The sequence below is a fragment of the Acanthopagrus latus genome, chromosome 22 (genome assembly GCF_904848185.1).
Source record: "Acanthopagrus latus isolate v.2019 chromosome 22, fAcaLat1.1, whole genome shotgun sequence".
Classification (NCBI taxonomy): domain Eukaryota; kingdom Metazoa; phylum Chordata; class Actinopteri; order Spariformes; family Sparidae; genus Acanthopagrus; species Acanthopagrus latus.
Window position 1 is genome coordinate 21,147,825 of NC_051060.1, and position 19,060 is coordinate 21,166,884.

Sequence of the window (19,060 nt, forward strand, 5' to 3'; positions counted from 1 at the left end):
CATAGCCTTCACAACCGATAAAACATATTGTGGTAAATGTATGAAAACACCCAATAACTGCACAGGTGGTGGAGGGAGCCCGGGGAGGGGGGAAGCTGTCCTGCAGGAACAGCCTGCAGCACATCGCCACGAGATCTCCACGTGGAGCACAGAAGATGGGTAGGTTCATGTGGGCTCCTGTCCCACTTCCTAGTCCTGCTCAGACCCCGCCCTGTCGGTTAAATAATATATCACTGTTGTCGCCGTGATAACCCAGTTGTCTGTGTGCAGGCTCAATCACCAACTGAACGCGAGTTGATTTCTGACCGGAAGTCGTGTTTTGTTTTTGTTGTTGTTTTTTTTTTTTAATCACAACATTACAACTCAAATAACAGGAATCAACTAAAAAAAAAAGCGATGTGTTGTAAATGCATTTTTTTTTTAATCACGCAGAAGTCGTTATTGTTGTGTTTATTTTTCCTTCTGGTTTATTTTCTATTTAAATGTGTTGCTAGGAGCGACCGGCCGTTGACCAGCCCAGCGCCCCCCCTCCCCCTCTGAGTCATGGTCGATATGAAAAGCCAATGTCCTCCGTGTTGCGCTAATTTACAACAAAAACAAACAATTTATTCATCAAACTTGCACATAAATGCGTCTAAGGTTGACTCCAGCAGTGAGCTGCGCTCAGTGTAAGTATCTGTTTGGTTTTGGTGGAGTTCAGGGTCCATTTTGTGGGGGTGGTGTGAAATCTCTCAGCTCGATGCATTTATGATAATTGTGTCCAGATTCCCTCCATTAAAGGTACACAAACATCAAACTGAAGGTGTTACAGCTAGCTAAAAGATTAGTGTGCTTTGGGTCAATAGTTCATAGTAATATTTTTTCTTACTCAGCCGTTTGTCATTAAAAAAACAGCCATAGACAACATTATAGCTATGGGGCTAATTACATTAAAGACTTCGAAACATTAAATTAGCCACTACATGTAAGCTAGCCACTCTTCAACAATCCCCAGTCAATTTAATTTTAGTCCCATGTGGTGTTAAATGTATGGAGAGCCTTACTAACGGCTAACGTCAAATTACCATTAGCTGTTTTACTTAATTCGTACGCGTTTCGCCGCCATCTTATCTGAGAACGGATGCTGGTCAACATTGTGTGTGTTATTTTAAAAACAGTCGTACAAAAACATTAGGTACGTGGTGGATTTGGACTGTGCTGTGTTAGTATAATATTTATATATTAAGTTTTTCATCGGGTTTTGTCCCGGTCGTATATTGGAGCCGCGGACACCATGATGAAACAACTGGCCGGTGGAGTCCTCCGGGGGGGAGCCCGCTCATTGGCTGCTGGAGCCTAACCGCCATTGTGAACGTGTTACGTCACAGCACGGATGTGTATGTGTGTGTGTGTGAGAAAGAGAGAAGGGGGGCAGTGAGGAGTGTGTGTGTGTGTGTGTGTGTGTGAGTGTGTTTCACCGAGTGTGAGAATGGAAACGTGATCGAAAAGGTGCAAGAAGTGAAGGAAAAAAAAACAACAACAAAAAGGTGGGAAGAGAAAGTCTCGGCGCGGGGATCACGCACGCGAAACATTTTTTTTTTCTCCCGTAAACTTGCTGAGAGTTGTGCTTTACCGGCGCGCGAGCCGGTCTCTGTGTGTGTGTGCTCGAGGTGGGAAGAAGCGAGAGAAAAAAAAAAAACCCTCCGGGATGGCGGACTCCCGCGCCCCTCGCGCTGGCGGCCCAGGAATCACGCGCCATTGAAGGGGGTGATATTGTGCATGCGCTTTGGCTTCGCCTGCGTGCACGCTCGGGTCGGTCGATGCAGGCACACTGGCGTGGCTCTCGGCCTCCATTTGCCAGTTTGTGTTTATGTTCGAGGGATTCGCCGAGACGACGGCTGCGACGACGACGACAACGCGCAACAGTTGGAGTTTCACCGGGAAGCGTCTCGGTTTATCACCGCGAGAGGCCACGAGGCAGTCAGCCGATGTCGAAAGGTGAGGCGTTAGAGAAACCTCCAACTTTTCCAACTCTGCGAGTGGAGGCGAGGGCGGCCTTGCTCTGTCCGCGGTGTGTGAGGAAGAAAGGGCTGTGTGTCACACAACTAAATGTTTCAGCGTGGATTTTGTTTTTAGGAGGAGACCCGGTGACACGGAGCACACTTTGGAGTTTGCGTGGTAAACACGCCGGTGATGGCCCGTTCGAGGCGCTCTGTTGCCCGGTTAACACCTTCTACACAAGGCTCCAGCATCAGTGTTGTTGGTGTGACTGTGTGATCAGTAAATTGACCCGTGGAGGGCAGGACGACGAGAAAACAGGTTGTTTTTGTCAGCCTGTCCTCTGCCTGCGATCACGGGATTGATTGAATTTGTGCTGCAGTGGTGAGAAATGATCGAGCAGATGTCCGTTGTGATTGTTTTATCTCATCCATACTTAAAAAAAAAAAAAACAAACAAAACAGGCCTGTCCGAGCGCTTCAGCAGCCATGTCCTCTGCTCGGTGTTATCACGTCAGTCAAACCGAAGTGGTCTCACAGCCCTCCTCACCGAGGCAAAGTCCATGTTAATATTAAACTTAAACTTTTGCACCATTTTTTTTCCTTAAAATTAGTCGCATTGTGATGTTTTTAAGAACACGTGTGCATTATTCTCATCTTAGTTCCTGCTACAGTTTTCACCAGAAGCCTCAGTGTTAATGGTTTTTAACTTTTAACCATTTTTTTTTTTGAATCTAACATTTGTTTGTTCTGTTGTCTATTCTTGCAATTGATAGGTGGGAAGTTAAAGTACACTGTATCGTGTAGGGGAAGAGATATTAATCAGAAGGGAAAATCTTGATTTAAATTTCTTTTTATGATAAACAAACTAAATACACTCGCTTTGTTTACCTGAATATTGCCTGAATAAACAAATTGACCTTAAAAGGACAACACATTTTAACACAGTTTTACTTTGTTTACATGTGGCGGACCCTGCCACTGTGCTGACTCAAACATTGTTCCAGGGACCTTATTTTCCTCTGTGAACAGCTTGTCTATTCAGTTATGGGAAAAAATACAAATGTGCGAGTTTGTTTTGTTACCATATTGATATTGTAACTATATGTATATATTCTATGTTCTTACAAACTACTTGGTGCCCCTTTAAGTCTTTAATGTAATTTAAATAACCTATGTGTCATGAAAAGGTAATTTAGCTTTAGGGACCAACTTGAGTGTCTTCTCCAAAAACTACATATTTTCTAAATAATAAACAGCAGCTGCTAAAATTCAGGTTCAGCTTAACCAACCATTATTTTGTGTCTGAAACTTACCAGATATTTTCATATTTTACCAGCATTTGACTGGTAGTTGGTTGTTGCAGTTTTCCCACCCTTACAGTGTGCAGTATCATCACAGTGAAACTTGATGCGATGTGAGATTGAGACATATCACAGCATCCTAATCTCCTTGTGGAGGAGTTTGAAATGTACATGTTGTGCGTATACAGTAAAATGATTCACCAGCTCATAAAAGAATCATGTCGATGCTTGTTTATTAGTAGCTTATTCATTTTTTCTATGAATCAGGCAAATCAGATGTTTTTATGTTAGGTGCTGGTGCTCTCTCTTACAAAAGAGTCACACAACCAACATCATGGGAAACAAATGTTGGAATTACTTTTTAACCATCTATGATATGAAAATGGTGATTTCAATTTTCCTGAAGTTATCTAATACCTTCATTTGATTTCACCGAAAATATGTTTAACAGAATTTGAAGTTGCATCTGATGTAACAACGCCACTGTTGCTACAACTCTCTCAAATTTAGCCGGCATTTAAAAGCTCTATGAAGTTTTTTTTGCATATACAATAATTTAAATTCGATGCTTGATGTTTCAGTAAATAACGCTTCTCTAATTTGGCGGGTAGCAAGTTGAACTGCACATTTTTCTACTCGTTCTCTTTTCTTGGTGCCTCTTTTATGTCTCTTATTTGTTTCCTGTCAGTATCCGCTTTGCTTGGATGACTTGTAACTGCTTTTGTTAACATTTGTCAGCATTGTTTGGGTTGCATTTGGCTTTTATTTGTATTTTCTGTCCTGTTTGTTGGTTCTTAGCCCTGAAATTTATGATGCACCATTTAACATCCCTGTACCGTGTTACTGACATCATCGTTGTTGTCATTTTCTATTAGGTACCAAATGAAGTTGGACTACCATAGCCTATAGTGATGCCTGCCACAGAGCCCACACCCATGGAGGACCCCCATGCATCTGAGGATGAGAAGGGGAATTTGACTCACACCCCCTCCTCACTTCCTCTTACTACCGTCCTTTCTTCAACTCCTCCTGCTCCGACCACTACGGGACCTAATTTCACTAACAAGGCCGAGATTGAGTCAAAAGCCATATCCATGGCAAGTAATGACTGCAGCTCGGCTCTCTCTTCACCTGCTGAAGCCAGCCCAGCCAAGCCTGCTGTGTCATCACCTACCACATTTGATGGGACCATTGAAATAAGCCCAGCTACCTCACATATGGCATCAGCATCAGACTCTCTACTGTGCAAAGGGACAAGCCTTGTCAACATAGAATCCTCACCATCGTTGCCTGTGTTGCCATGTCATATATTTGGCAGTCCAGACCAGAATGCAGACTTTCCTACTGTGCTGACCTTCAAAGGTGTCAGTGTGAGTCTGGAGAATAACAATGTGTGGAAGCAGTTTTACAGCTGTGGGACTGAGATGATTCTCACTAAACAGGGGCGCCGCATGTTCCCATACTGCCGATATCGCCTGGCAGGCCTAGATCCTGAGCGGAAGTATAGTCTGGTCCTGTCCATAGTTCCATTGGACCATTCCAGGTACCGCTGGAGCACGTCCAAATGGGAGGTTCACGGGCCAGCAGAAAACCAGACCCAGGGTCTGATCAGGGCGCTTTCCCACCACTACTCGCCACGCCGAGGCTCGGAGTGGATGGCAGGCTTGGTGTCCTTCTACAAAATCAAACTGACCAATAATCCCCAAGACCTGGAGGGTCACATAATCCTACACTCCATGCATCGCTACATTCCAAGGCTACATGTGATACCTGTCCCGGATGGGGACGTACCCTCGCCTGAAAAGCCTGTGATTACGGGACCAGAAAGCATGACCTTTACTTTTCCACAAACCCAATTCATGGCTGTGACGACTTATCAGAACTTTCGGATCACCCAGCTGAAAATTAATCACAATCCTTTTGCAAAAGGCTTCAGGGGTGATGGGAAATACCCCCGTGTGATAACAGCTGCCACAGTCATGGCTCAACCTCTGGTGAAGATGGAAGCCGCGGCAGATCAACCTCTGGTGAAGATGGACACCGCGGCAGATCAACCTCTGGTAAAGATGGACACCGCGGCAGATCAACCTCTGGTGAAGATGGACACCGCGGCAGATCAACTTCTGGTGAAGATGGACACCGCGGCAGCTCAACCTCTGGTGAAGATGGACACCGCGGCAGCTCAACCTCTGGTGAAGATGGACACCTCGGCAGCTCAACCTCTGGTGAAGATGGACACCACGGCATCTCAACCTCTGGTGAAGATGGACACCGCGGCATCTCAACCTCTGGTGAAGATGGAAACTCAGCGTCCTGAATTAAAATCTGCTGAATCCATTGAAATCAAGGAGGAGGTTGTGACTCTGAGGTCAGTTTAACATAGTTTATTATGCATTTCTTCACTTTACAGCACATTAATCTCTGTGCTCTTTATCAAGTGACTCAAACAAAGTAGCCTTTATTCTGTACACCTGGTAAAGACCTGTCAAATCTAACTCAATACAGTAACCTGGCTCCATCACAGAGGTATAGCTTTAACTACATGATAATAAATGTATAGTTGACAAAAAACGGTCTTTTTATAAGCTTAGTCAACGTAGAACTTGTGGCATGGCAGTTGTACTAGATTGTATTAGACTGTGTAGATGTACTTTAGAAGTGTCTGTGGGGTGTATAACATGTGGTGTTTTGACTTTTGGAGCAACTTTTCTTTAGTTAAATTGACAGCACTTAAACACATATAAATCATGCTTTAGGCTTACATTTTTGTATCTAAATTCTAAGTATTAAATGCTGATAGGCCTGCTACTTTTTATTCTGTTATAACTGTTGTTACACTGTGTCTGCTTCAAAAAAAGTCTACAAAGTAACTTCATCACACAGTCATGTGACTGAAAAAATGTGAGATATCTTTTTAAATTTGTTCTTTTAACTGCATGAATTAGCTTATTAAATAGCATTACCAGATGCTGTGCCATTACAGTTTAATATGTCTGTCTAATGAAATCACAATTGAATCATTTTCACTTTTTAAAAATTTCCCTTTATTCTGTCTTACAGCATAAAGTCTCCCTCTCCTCCTCTCTCAATTGTACGAGAGACCAGACTGGTCCTGAAGCCCATCATGTCTACTTCTTCCAATAGGAGGGACCAGTATGTCCCCTGTATAAGAGGCAAGCATGCCCTTGGTGAGCTTGTGCTGGTCGAAAGGCGTCCACGACTGGAAGCGAAGGAAGAATCTTCTGAAGTCAGTGTAACCCCTCAGGCGGAGGAGGGCTTCAGATCTACGCCTGAAGCGTCTCCCACTTCCAGGACGTCGCCGGGGTTCCGCAAGAGGAGGAAGAGGATCAACAGGCATTGGGCGAACGCGCGGGGAAGACAGTGGAATGCTGTCACTGCCTCCCCCACTGTCGTCCACAGCCCATCGTTGACTGTCGCTATGCAACCAGAGCTGGATGATGTAGAAGGCCTGTTGTTTGTTTCATTCGCCTCAAAGGTAAAACAATGCAAATTGCTGCAAAGAGTGATGCATGTTGCCAAAGATATTTTTCTTTAGATCTGCCACATTTTCCAGCTATTAATAAATGTAAACTAGACGTGTTGAGTATTGACTGAAGCTGAAATGGTGTTTGCTGATGCATACCAGAAAAGATTTTGGGTGCACAGAAGTAAATGTTCTGTCAGGTGTTAAAACTTTTGCATTCCTCTGTGTGACAGGAAGCTCTTGAGGTTCACATCAGGGACAAACCAGCCAACAACCCATCATTAGCATCTCCCGTTTCTCTAACAACACCGATACAGTTGAAACAAACAGGTAAGCAATGTAAAGGCCCTTCATTTAACTGATGTGTTTAACGAATGCTTTTATGTCAACCTGTTCATGTTGTCAAAAAAACCTGCATAAAACTCTTGCCATCACTTCCAGTGTTAAACATTTTGCAAACCTTTCTGTGGTGTTTCAGTGAAGGTAATTCCAGAGACTGACGTTGAGAAGATAGCCGACTTGGAAGCCATCTTGCTGCAGGACCTCCAAAGTCTCAAACACAGACAGGTCATCCATCCTGTGCTGCAGGAAGGTGAGTCTCTACATACGTACATGAACATCCATGTGGCTGAGTAGATTTTTGTACATAATGTGTTAGTATTTTTCTCTCCTTGACTCCTTTTTTATGTCTGTTTTTTTGTAGTGGGCTTGAAGTTGAGCTGCCTAGACCAAAACAAGACCATCGACCTGCAGTATCTTGGAGTTCGACTGCCGCTTCCTCCACCAAACCTACCGGAGCAAGGCAACGCCGCATCTCCCGGTGGTGGTATGTTGGATTGATGTTTGACAGTTTGCAAACGCTTGAATGAGGATTCAGTTGTGTCCTGGGGCACTTAATTGGCTCGGTTTGGCCACAGAAATGTTTGTTGTGTTGGGTTAATGTAAAGTCAGAATTCAGGCTATTTTATTTATCGATTGTTTGATTGAATTTAAAAGGTCTTATGGATGTATGTTAACAAAAATCACCTTAAGTTTAATTTCACTATCATCATTCATGGCTTGTTTAATATATGAAACATGTGCAGTTCCTCATGTGGGATTACTGTCAACCCTACAAACAGTGCTGATCAGAGCCAATGCAGTGGGCACGCTGCCTGCTGTATATCCATAGATACATAAGGGAAAAGTGACAAGAGCCCAGTGTAGTTATACCCAGAACATCAGTAATAAATATGTGACATCAAGACTGGTTAAACATATTAACATATTTATATAACAAGGGTTTTTTTTGGCTCTCTTTCTCTCACACTAGAATGCTCTCTCTCTAAATTTAGACCGCACATTTACAAGGTAGCATTATGTATTTAGTAGGGTGAATTACATTAGGCTGAATAAGAATCACCCCCTCCTGCCAGCCTCATCTGTAGTTTGTCAGTCAGGTCAAATTAGAGCCTTGTGTGATCTGAAGGTGCAGGCTGGACAGGTAGTTTGTAGTTAAAGAATACGGCCTGGCAGTGGTGTTGAAATGTGTTTCAAGTACTTGGGCCAGACATGTTGGACCTGGCACTGTGTAGTTTCTTTTTGGGTTCTTCATCTAGGATATGATGAAAGTCACGTTGATCAAAGGTCCATTGGTGTAAAGATAAAAGGCTTCATGATACAGATGTGAGTCTCCTACTCCTTCTAGAGAGGCAAAGTTCCCCCCCTGCCAGTGTCCCCCATGGGAACTTTTTTATGTTGAAAAAATGAGTACGGTAGTCAACGGTGAGCATGTCATCACATCACAGACAAGTGGTGTATCTCAGTTTAATAGATGGCTTTTTCAGTCAAAGTTTGTTGTAAAGGTGGTAAAGTAACATGTTGTATGAAACCACATTGCTATGTAAATGTAACCAAGCCAACCATGTTGATACTGCCTCTTTGCAAATGTAGAGTTATTTGCTTCTGTAAGCTAACTAGAATGTAAGACTGGATTTACAAGGTTTCTCTTATGGGTTGTTAAGCAAGACGTCCCTTAAGTGACTGTAACCGCTTTATGACAGACCAAAGAGATAGGTTTGGTTATTAGCTCTTTTATTTTTTCAAATGTTTTTTTCAAATGTTACATAGATTATATAGATATTGTGGTAATATTGTTATCCTGAATTTGTTCGGCAGTTTAGTGAAAATCTGATATTGTGACAACCCCAACTGTTACATAAATGTTTTCTGAAAAAATGTCCAGTGGCTGTGCACCAGAAGGAAGAGACCTCACCTCTCTTTAGTCATGCTAGAATATTCTCAGTATCCACTTTGTCATTGACGCCATGTTCTCCAGTGACGTAGATCAAGTATGTGCTTAGATTGTGCTCGTCATGGTGTCTATGCACACCAGGAGAGATACTAAGACATTGTTACCGAGTGAGTTTGTGTGTATTGTGATACCTGTGAACTGAACCAGATCACATTGTTTGACAAGTTCTGCCAAGACAGCATGATTGTGTGGGCTGTTCTAGGTTTCACACGTCATCACTTACAGTATTTGTTTCATTTTCTGCTCAATCATACATTTTGAGTTGACCAACTGTGCATGTTACAGTAATTTTTTGGTTGACAAGTCAGTATGACACCATTTTTGTGATAGTGATGGACACGCATGGGTGAAACACTGATAAGTGAACCACAGGAAGTGGTTTGGAGGTCAGATGAAGGCTTATGCGGTATTCTTTCTCCTCAGATGAGGGGTTACCCTTTATTTCCCGGACAGGAAAGACAAGCGACATAACAAAAATAAAAGGATGGAAAAACAAGTTCATCAGAAGCAATGAAACGTCTCCCTCTAACAGCGATGGTAAGCTTTGCTCGTTGTTGTAGCGGCAGTGTCCCTTTTATCATTCAATGGGATTAGTACAGTCATGCTAATTACCAAAGATTAACAGTCCTGAAACCAGCTGAACGTACTTGTGTCTGATTCATTACTCCCCACTGATGAATTAAAGGCTCTTTATTCTTCCTCTTCTCAAGGATCACAAAAGAACCTATCTGCCTTCTGCAGCAACATGTTGGACGAGTACTTGGAAAGCGAAGCCCAGAACATCAGTGAGCGCGCTGCTGCCTTCTCCACAAACCCCGAGGGCTCTGTGGCTTATCAGCTGCCTGCTAAAAGCTCCAGCTACGTAAAGACCCTGGACAGCGTACTCAAGCATCGAAATACCGCTCCCAAATTGCCAGCAGGGGCCAACAGACCATGCCCCCTTTCCCACAAACCCCTCCTCTACTCCGCCCTGACGTCACCAGCTCCTCCTTTGGCCAGCACTGCAACCTTTCTTCAAGCAACATCTCAGTCCGTGCAGCAGTCTGCATCTTCATGTACTCAACAAGGAGCTTCTCATGCTGCTTCTGGGTTTAACGGCAGTAGTTACGTTCCTCAAAAGTAAAGATATCTTTGTCATTTTTGGCTTCATTCTTAGGGTCTTTTCACCTCTCATCATTTCCATGACATTTTTGAGTTCTTTCTAGGATAGCAGAGCTCCATTATTTTCATTATTGAACCATATTCTCTTGTGAGCTGTCACAAAATATCAGAAAATGTTGTGAAAATGTCCAACGAGATTTCCTGAGCTGACATTTTCAAGCATAATGGTACATCTTCACACTTTTTTTTTTTTGCCTCAAACAGATAATCAAAACAATTTTGATCAATCCTTTTAAAATTTCTTGAAATGAACCAGCCACAAAACATGTTCAAATGGCATGGTGGTGATGGAATGAATATCCAATAGCTTGTGAAAAGGGGGGACAAAACCTCAAGCTGTCACTCAACATACATTTTACACAGTTAGTGTCCGATGATTATTCTGTTTGTGTTGTTGCCCACGTGATTTTGTTAAAGAAATGGGGGTGTTTGGAGGATGATCCCCTGTTATGTACACGTTAAAGATAAATGCATCATATTGATTGTGTAAATATGAGTCTTGATGACACGTCAAAAACACAACACCTACAAAGCAAGGTAAATGAGACGGAGCTCACACGATGAGCCATCCCGCTCTTCAGATGCTGAAAAGTGATTGTCCAAGCTGCTGGCGTTAATGGAAGATAATCTGCTGATGTTGGCAAGCTAGATGTGACATTACATATGTTGCATGTTGTTTTTCATGTCAGGCAGCCATAACGTCAGTAGTCGTAAGCGGGGCCACTGATGGCCAAGGTTGTCGGCTAGCGTAATTTTTGTTACTAAGAGAAGTGTAAAGATGTTCGTGGTCTATTGTGAAACTTGTCCATTTGACACAGTTTCATAGCTGTTACCAATGATGCTGTTTTTTGCTGGTCATATTTATTTTTTGGAAATTAAAATGAACAACACTAATCTGCTGGTTTATGTCTCCTCAGATTATCTGCACACCACCCACAGCCACAGCGGGCACACAGACCTCAGGGCTTCACTAAGTTCCAGTTCAGTTTGTTAAAGATGGAGATCGGAGCCCAGAATGAGGGTCTGAGCAGAACAGAGCTGACGCCAGACAGGCTGAATGTGGCTCTGTCTACAATTCTGACAAAAGACGTATGTAATTTACTACACAAATGTATTTGCAGCCTTTGTGTACTGTGTCTTTTGACATCTGTCATTTCTTGGAAACATTTTTCATACTTTTCTTGCTTTTTATAGACACAGATTGACGTGTTTAAAATTGTTTTGATGACTCCCCTTTTGATCCAGATGCTGCCCAGTCAGGTCTTAAAAGTACCCCAGTATCCAAGGAATAAGTCTGAGTTACCTGAATGTGGTCAGGACTTCTGCAGAATGGGCTGCGTGTGTCTCAGTCTCCAGTGTTCGAACAGAGGTCCCCTCCACTGCCGGCGGCCTGAATGCATGTTTGGCTGCGCCTGCTTCAAGCGCAAAATCATCAAGCAACTGAACTCGGGGGAGACTGAGGAACGCATCCAACCGCTTTACTGTAAGATCATTTCTGTATGTTTTATTCTGACTGCTATGTTTAAACCAAATGCTTTGTTTCTGTGTTTAGCTGTACCTTTTCTGCTCAGTTTGATCACAACTCTCAATAACTCACAAGTGTTAATGAGACACTTTTATCCCTCCCCAGCTATGACTAATATGGAACATGTGGCCCAGCCTCGCCCGGGCTCCCATGCTGATAAACTCTGGAATCGCAACAGTCCTGAAGAGGATCCAGATCCTCTCTACTCGCCTGCAAGTGTTCCTGTGCACGTGGTGCCTATAAGGGCCCAAAAACGCAGTTTGTGTCGTCCAATGCAACCGGTAAAATACAGTCTCTCTCTCTCCCTCTTGTTGAGGCTTTTCCACATATTTTTGTACCTTATACTCTTCTTAATAATTACTTATTTTCTGGTATAAGGTAAGAGAGCTGTGCGTAAAGTAAGTTATATTTGTCTGCTTTTTGTCCCTTTTTTAAGATTCGAGAAGAGGATAAAGATCCAGTGTATAAATACTTGGAGAGCATGATGACATGTGCTCGTGTCAGAGAGTTCAACAGCAAGCCTCCTCCTGTACTCACCCTAGAGCCTGATATTTCAACACCAAAACCCAAATCCTCAGCAACACCACAAGAGACGACCACTAATGGCCAGCCTAAGAAGTACTACAGAACTCTGCTGAATGCAGGTACAGAACCAAAGCAGATTCAGTAATTACTTGACCACCTCTGTAGATAACATCATTTTGTTTTTCCTGCTCTTGGCCGGACTACATACTGTGGCTAACGTGCTATGCGTTACGTCCCCTTGCAGAAAAGGCCTCTTACGGGGCTGCATCAGAGGAAGCAGACGCGAGGAAGCAAATCGAGATCCAGTCGGCGTGTCAGTGGAGCAAGGACCGCAAAAGGGTCCTGGAAACTTTGTGTCGACGCATGAGTCAGAATAGGCTGTCTCACCGCTTCTCCATAGGACCTTACCGCATCCGCCCGGTCGCAAAGATCTCCATGCGGAAGCCCAGCGGCTCCCTCATCACCTACAGGGTAGGTCACATGCTTATGTGTGGTTGTTAAAAGTAATTGTAGTCCAGAATCTGAACCAAAACAGACCAGCCTGTGAAGATTATAAACGCTCAGTGATTGTTCAGATGTAGCTTTTGTTCTCAGTTAATCCTGCTCTACTCCACCCTCCCCAAGGTACACATCAGTAAACCGTCATCAGTCAGTGATAATGATGAAGATGAACTTGATGACAGCGATGAGGAAAGGCATGCCTATAAAAGCTTTGATATGGACATGGCTCCAGAAGACGAAGACTGGCAATTTGAAGAGCCGGGGATGCCGGTTGGAGTCACACCCTTCCTCAGAGGAGTGTTACCTGCTGGAAAACTTAGGGCCAGGACCAAACCTGTCGGGTGCCAAGCATATGGGCTTATACAGGTCAGACTTCAGAAAATACCATTTATCTTTCACTCTGTAAATATAGATTTGCTTGGGGTGGAAGAACTGAAATGTCAGTAATGTCATGTAATGTAAAAAAAAGCATGTGTGTAATATCCAAGTGTTTTATTCCTTTACAGGTTAATGGCAAATCCTACAATCAAGCCAGACTGCTGCTGGGGAACATGGGATCTCTCCATCCAGCCAACCGCCTCGCAGCACACGTCACCGGCCGACTGAACACACCCGCCAACATTTCTTACAAAAAGGCTGCGGAATCAGATGCAGCAAACAAAGTCAACACTCCTGGTCCTCTGTACATAAAGGCTGCTGGCACAGTAGTCCCTCCAATTATAACTGCAAGGAAAACCACTGAGCTGAAGACACCAGCACAACCACCAGGTAATATGATCGCTCCGACCCAAGAACACGCACGTAGACGTAAATTGATTGGTCCCCAATGAAGGGAAATGGCAATCAACTCGAGGCCCACCTGCAGCTACTGCAGAAGATTAACATCATCCAATAGCACTAAAACTACTTCCACCTAAATGTAGTCTGTATGAATCTAGTTTTCTGACAGATGAAACCAGGACTATCAGTTTTGAGTGGTAGTTGTTGGTAGAAGATAAATAACGTGACTCTTTGGCATATTTTAGATTAAGGCATTCGACATTTAAAAGAAATTATGTAAAATTATCAGATTTCAGCAGCTGTTGTTGTTGTTGTTGTAGTATGATAAATATTTTGTTGCCTCACCTCCCCGCCCTGCGTTGTTTTGTCTATTCAGTTCAGCCTCCCCTGCCAGACTCTTGCAGAAAGGGATCCTTCAACTTTCTGCAGCCTTCACAAAACTCCTCCACCATCAGCTCTGTCCAGATGTTTGTCTCAACCCAACGCAGCTCCGTCGGCTCTTTCCAGAACAGCATCACTTCCTCGCCTGTGTCCCTCACGGTCTCGCCTTCGCTGAAAACCCCCAGCTTCTTAGGACAGAGTGGGACTTACTCATTCAGGATCTGCCCTCCAGCTAACCAGGCCACCAGTCACCAGAAGTTACCAGGAGTAGCTCTGCCTGGAGGCTTCACCCTCATTCAGCTGCCTAAGCCGGGCGTTGATGGAGCCGCACAGCAGTCAGAATACACAAACACTACAAACACGGCTGCTGTGGCTAAAGCCCTTCTACCAAAAGATTCTTTATTTCGCCACTTAGCTGGTTCCAATGAAAACTTCCTTGGTTTAGACATACTAGCTAGTGCTAAGGAGCTGTTAAGCAAAGAAACAGTGGAGCCTGAACCCTCCCCCGAGCTGGCGCATCATCAGAGGATGTCCTCGGAAGAGAGAGAGGAAGTCAGCATCCAGCAGGTGGACTCCACCCTGGACACCACTTCAGAGGACTTAACCTCCGACGACTCAGACTACAGCGGGGAGGGCAACGAAGATGTAAGTGTGAGAACTAACTGGTGTTTTTGTTTTCAGTTAGGTTAGGTTTTAAATTTAAAATGTGAATAACGGCGCATAAAGAAAACAAACGTTAACTAATCTGCAATGTGTTCTTCAGAATGAGGTTGTGGACATTGAGACTCTGGAAGAAGTGAGACACGGAGTGACATTCGCTAAAATGAATGAAGATGCCAGAAGAGCATCAGATCAGTCAAGGTACTACATGTGAGTGTGTTTTTGCTAATGAGGTAAAAGTATTTTTTTTTTTTTATAAATATATTTTGGTCCTCAATGTTTGTTAAATTTTGTCAACCTTCAGAAAGTCCAGTGATGGTTTTGGATCAGCGATGGATCCCAGCATGAAGGTACAGCATTTTTTTGTCATGTAGCATGATAAATATTTCCAAAGGAATTATTTGGCAAAGCTTATATCAGCGTCATATCATCACCCCTTTCTCAAAACTGTTATGATTACACACAGTTGTTTCAGTAGCACTGTATTCATTGTCATGCTGCTCTTGCTCCGCTTCAGGATTCAGAATTTGAGTCCAGGTATAGTAAGCGGCGAACGCACCACTTAGTGACGGAAAGACGAAGACGCGATACACAGCGGACTCTCTTTGACAAACTCCAGGGCACCCTTCAACCGGATGTAAAGACCCCCAGGCTGCAGCTCCTCTCAATGGTGAGTCCCACATCTTGCACGGACGGGATTGTTTTGTGTTATAATGGGCCAAAAACAAACGGAAGAACAGAACATTTCACACAGTGCCATTAAATTAGAAATTAGCCACTGCTGTCAGTATAACGAAGAAGGTAGTTACTTTAATGTTCAGCTAGCAGTCGTATTAGCTGACTGCCTGGATTGTGCGCTCTGAACATTGTGTCTCCAGTCTTCACTCTGTTTCGTTGTCCTTGCAGGCCCTAAAAGAAATCCGAAGTCTGTCGGAGACCTCCAAATTTCTGGAGGAGAAGAAGAGGAGGCTGACCCAGATTCAGGCCCTTTATGTGAAGGAGATTTCCACTTTGTCTGGTGTGTACATCTCTACTTATGTAATTATTAAATCTCTAATAGAGAATGAGTTGAAGCTTGTAATGTCTTAACTTGATCTGATAGTGTGTTAGATCCTGAATCATGAATAATGACCAGACTAAAGGAAATGAGTAACTTGTGGTATGACATTTCACCTTTGTAGGGAAGTCAGAGCTGCTGGTGAGACGCAAGCTGACGCAGATCTATGACATGCAGAAATTGAGAGAGAAGACGATGAAGTGGAGCCCTTTCTATTCCCATCTGCTGCAGTCTAGAGCTGCTCTTCTGCAAGACACTACTCCTAACTCCAACTCCCAGCGCACGCCCATCCTACAGCCTAGTTTCTTCATGGCTCCATCTCAGGTCAGCCCACACACGACTGCAGCCCAGAACCAGAAGAGTGTGGAGAGCACACTCAAGCCCACGCCCCACTCTCAGCCCACAGCGGTGTCCTCTCCAGTCATTGCACCTCCACCTCAGACCAAGAGCAAGCCAGTCAATCCTGGAGCCCCAGCCCAAGTCAGATCGTCCAATTCACAAACAGAGTGTCAGCCTAAAGTCCCTCCAGACGCAGCCTCAACTACATCCCCATCCCCCAAATCCACAAACACCTCTGCACACCCTCCACAGCCTTTCACTCTGCCTTTGATTCGCTCCAAGACCGGCAGAATCATACTTCCCTCATCAATGAGACCAAGTAAGTTAATACGTACTGCTCCACTGCGGTTTGATTTAATTGTAGATGGACCATTAAACATAAATGTTGCCATTCATATTTATTTTATTCACACAAATATATTTTTTCTTCTTTGTCACAGCTTGTCAGGGCTTCTATACGCTAATGCTTATGAATTCCAAACTCAAAGAAGACGGTGGTGAGGTAAACGTGCAGCCATCTGATGTGGAATCATCCAAGAGTGGAGAGAAGAGTCTCTCTGAATCCAACCAACCAGACTCAGAGAGCAGTCGTGCTTTGGAGGAGGACAAAACGGTGCAATCCTCAGACACGTGTTCAGGTGTGAAACCCCCCCTAGCTGAGCTCGCCCTCCTAAACAAATCAATCTATGTGCCTTCGGTGGCTCTGAAAGCTCTGGAGAAGAGCCAGGACGGGGGAGCACGTTTGGGTGTGAATAATGGAGCTGCTCGCTTGAGTTTTAACTGTATGAAACCTGTTCATACAAGTGTTGAGCCGGAACCTGATGTCAGCCCAACTGTAGGCCGTCGTGGCAGAGGCAGGCCTCGAAAGTCAAGCGGTTCCCCCGCAAGTGAAAATGGGAAACACACTGAGGTAGAGGAAACCACCGAAAGTGTCGTGAAAACTGAAAAAGTTATTCCAGTTATTCAAGAGGGGCGAAGGGAATTGAGTCGTTTGAGAAGGGTCAAGAACAGCCCGGGAGTGGTTAAAGAAAGCCCAGTGCTGGTCAAACGAGGCAGGGGAAGGCCTCCGAGGTCGGCGCTGCTCCGAAGCCCTCATGGCGGAGCAGGAAATAGCCCATCTAATCCCAACAAGGACAGCCCTTTCAGACTCCCTCGCGGCGTTAAAAGCCCTAACACTAAACCCAAGGAAAGCTCCACCTCGCCCGGAGATAGGAACAAATCTCGACCTATGACCCGAGGCGCTTTAGGAAAGGACTTCCCCAGCGCCAAGAAGCGCTCCTGGATAGACGTCGAAAAGGAACTGGAACCAGATGTTGAATCTGAATAGTCCTCGTGTATCTTCCTGAAAGCCAATGCACACAGTCACGTGACCTCAGTTAGTGTCGCAGCTTGATGCTGCTTCTTTTCTGTACATGTTGGCACAAAACTCAGTGGACTGTTGTTTTGTTTTTCATACTACAGAGAAAAAGCTGTTTTCTTTTTCTTTTTTTTTTTTGGGTACAAAGAATATGAAAAGAATCATTTATTGACCTGCTGAATGTACGAACATGATGGAAATTAACTCCCACATTCAGTTTAGATCTTGCGTGTTCTCATGTACGTTTGCTTCTATTTGCTCATTTGTTCTGTTTATCATCACTTACATTCATGTTTTCTTGTCAGAAACAGGAGATTTATTCCAACTGTGTGTGTGTGTGTAGTCATTTATCACTGATCTGTCATATGCAAATGAATTAAACAGTACAGATTACGTTCAGCCTTAAAGGGTACAAATGATCTGTGTCTTGATCTGATTGTACACTGCTTCATTAACTCTGTGAAATGTAAATGTTAACTTATGTCTTATTTTTATTGAGAGGTAGTTTGATGCATTCTACCTTTTTTTTTTTTTTTTGTTTTACTAACTCAGTGAATCATCGTAGTAGCACTTTATGTTTTTTTTTTTTTTGGTAGAAACCACACCCATGATATGTCTGATGTCTCTGCTTTTGGTCTGTGTAGTGAGCGAGAGGGGAGTTAGTCGAGTAATATGCACATAAACCTGAGGTGTCACAAGCAATCAAGGTAAAAAGCTATTAGCCATATGCTGTGTTTATGGAAATAACCTCTAAAAAAATATTGTATTTCTTTTTTTCTTTTCTTGTTTTAATGCCAATACATTTATTTACTTTGTGTGTGATTTTTTTTTTTTTTTTCTGGAAAACACTGGTTGTCCTGTTACTTCAGTTTAAAAATGTGAAAAAAAAATCATGTGACCCTTTAAAATCAATAAAAACAACTACATGGATATATGATGACACCCTCCAGTCGCTCAGCAACAAAGGTGTTGTGAATCAGTTTCATGTTTGTGAGAATTCAGCTGTTTTCTTGATTTCGGTTAAGACTGCACACAGAAATTAAACAAATCCTATCAAGTGTGATTCACAATTAGTTCGAATTATCATTTTTGCATGTTTTTAATTTAAAATTTCACAGAAAGAAAACAAAGAAATCACATTGATTTATGCTAAATAACACCTAAAAACAGATTGCTCTCTTGTGATTTGGATGTTGCACTCACACACGTTGGATGAATCTCACAGCCGTGGTTGTTTTTACAACACGCTCAGTTAACCTCAACAGAACGTATCACTGCTGCAGCTGCGTTATCATGGCAACAGTCAACTGTCCTAACTGACGGCAGTTACAGCAGCCGGTCCGTTTTAATGAATTACTTAACTTTCACATTCCACCACAAATAAAGTGGATTCAGAGCAAAACAACAGTAAAGGAACGGTTTCCCTTATACTGCAAAAACACGAGAGGAAATTTTATATGTGAGATTTTCAAGTTTTCAGTTTTGTAAACCACTAATTCTTATTTTTCAGATGTTTGATTCCCCTTTAACCTTTGGCCTTGCTATTCAATATCTGGCATTAAAGAGGTCATATTGTGCTTTTTGTGTATTTGCATTTCCTTTATTATGTCGTATTTTTGTGCTATGACGTATTTTTCCCACAGAGATCTCTGCTTCTGAGTCGCCTGGTTTGGAGTCGAGCCTTTACTTATGTAACGTATTGTGTCACTTTGTAACA

General features: G+C 43.3%; 1 protein-coding gene across 3 annotated transcripts; it reads left to right on the top strand.

Annotated features, from left to right (window-relative positions):
* The first annotated feature begins 503 nt into the window (after nucleotides 1–503).
* Nucleotides 504–18,920, top strand: magl (MAX dimerization protein MGA-like). 3 transcript variants are annotated; one of them, XM_037086315.1, is made up of 22 exons: nucleotides 504–668; nucleotides 4,156–5,648; nucleotides 6,341–6,776; nucleotides 6,998–7,094; nucleotides 7,243–7,356; nucleotides 7,468–7,590; nucleotides 9,481–9,594; nucleotides 9,768–10,176; nucleotides 11,136–11,307; nucleotides 11,464–11,701; nucleotides 11,849–12,024; nucleotides 12,180–12,387; nucleotides 12,513–12,739; nucleotides 12,893–13,135; nucleotides 13,276–13,537; nucleotides 13,926–14,575; nucleotides 14,694–14,800; nucleotides 14,895–14,940; nucleotides 15,108–15,260; nucleotides 15,497–15,608; nucleotides 15,772–16,305; nucleotides 16,427–18,920. In XM_037086315.1, exons 2-22 carry the CDS (start codon nucleotides 4,192–4,194, stop codon nucleotides 17,311–17,313), a joined length of 6,765 nt encoding a protein of 2,254 aa, XP_036942210.1. In that variant the 5' UTR covers nucleotides 504–668; nucleotides 4,156–4,191; the 3' UTR covers nucleotides 17,314–18,920. The 3 variants fall into 3 exon arrangements, with proteins under 3 accessions (XP_036942210.1, XP_036942212.1, XP_036942211.1); XM_037086317.1 differs by having other exon boundaries at nucleotides 14,694–14,791; XM_037086316.1 differs by lacking the exon at nucleotides 504–668 and adding an exon at nucleotides 1,129–1,977.
* The last annotated feature ends 140 nt before the right edge of the window (nucleotides 18,921–19,060 follow it).

What these genes read in the sequence shown, in the direction of transcription:
- magl (XM_037086315.1), top strand. Translation starts at nt 4,192, where the DNA reads ATGCCTGCCACAGAGCCCACACCCATGGAGGACCCCCATGCATCTGAG. An exon ending in GCTCCCTCATCACCTACAGG is followed by an intron (nt 12,740 to 12,892) that starts GTAGGTCACATG and finishes ACCCTCCCCAAG; the next exon opens with GTACACATCAGTAAACCGTC. An exon ending in AAGCATATGGGCTTATACAG is followed by an intron (nt 13,136 to 13,275) that starts GTCAGACTTCAG and finishes ATTCCTTTACAG; the next exon opens with GTTAATGGCAAATCCTACAA.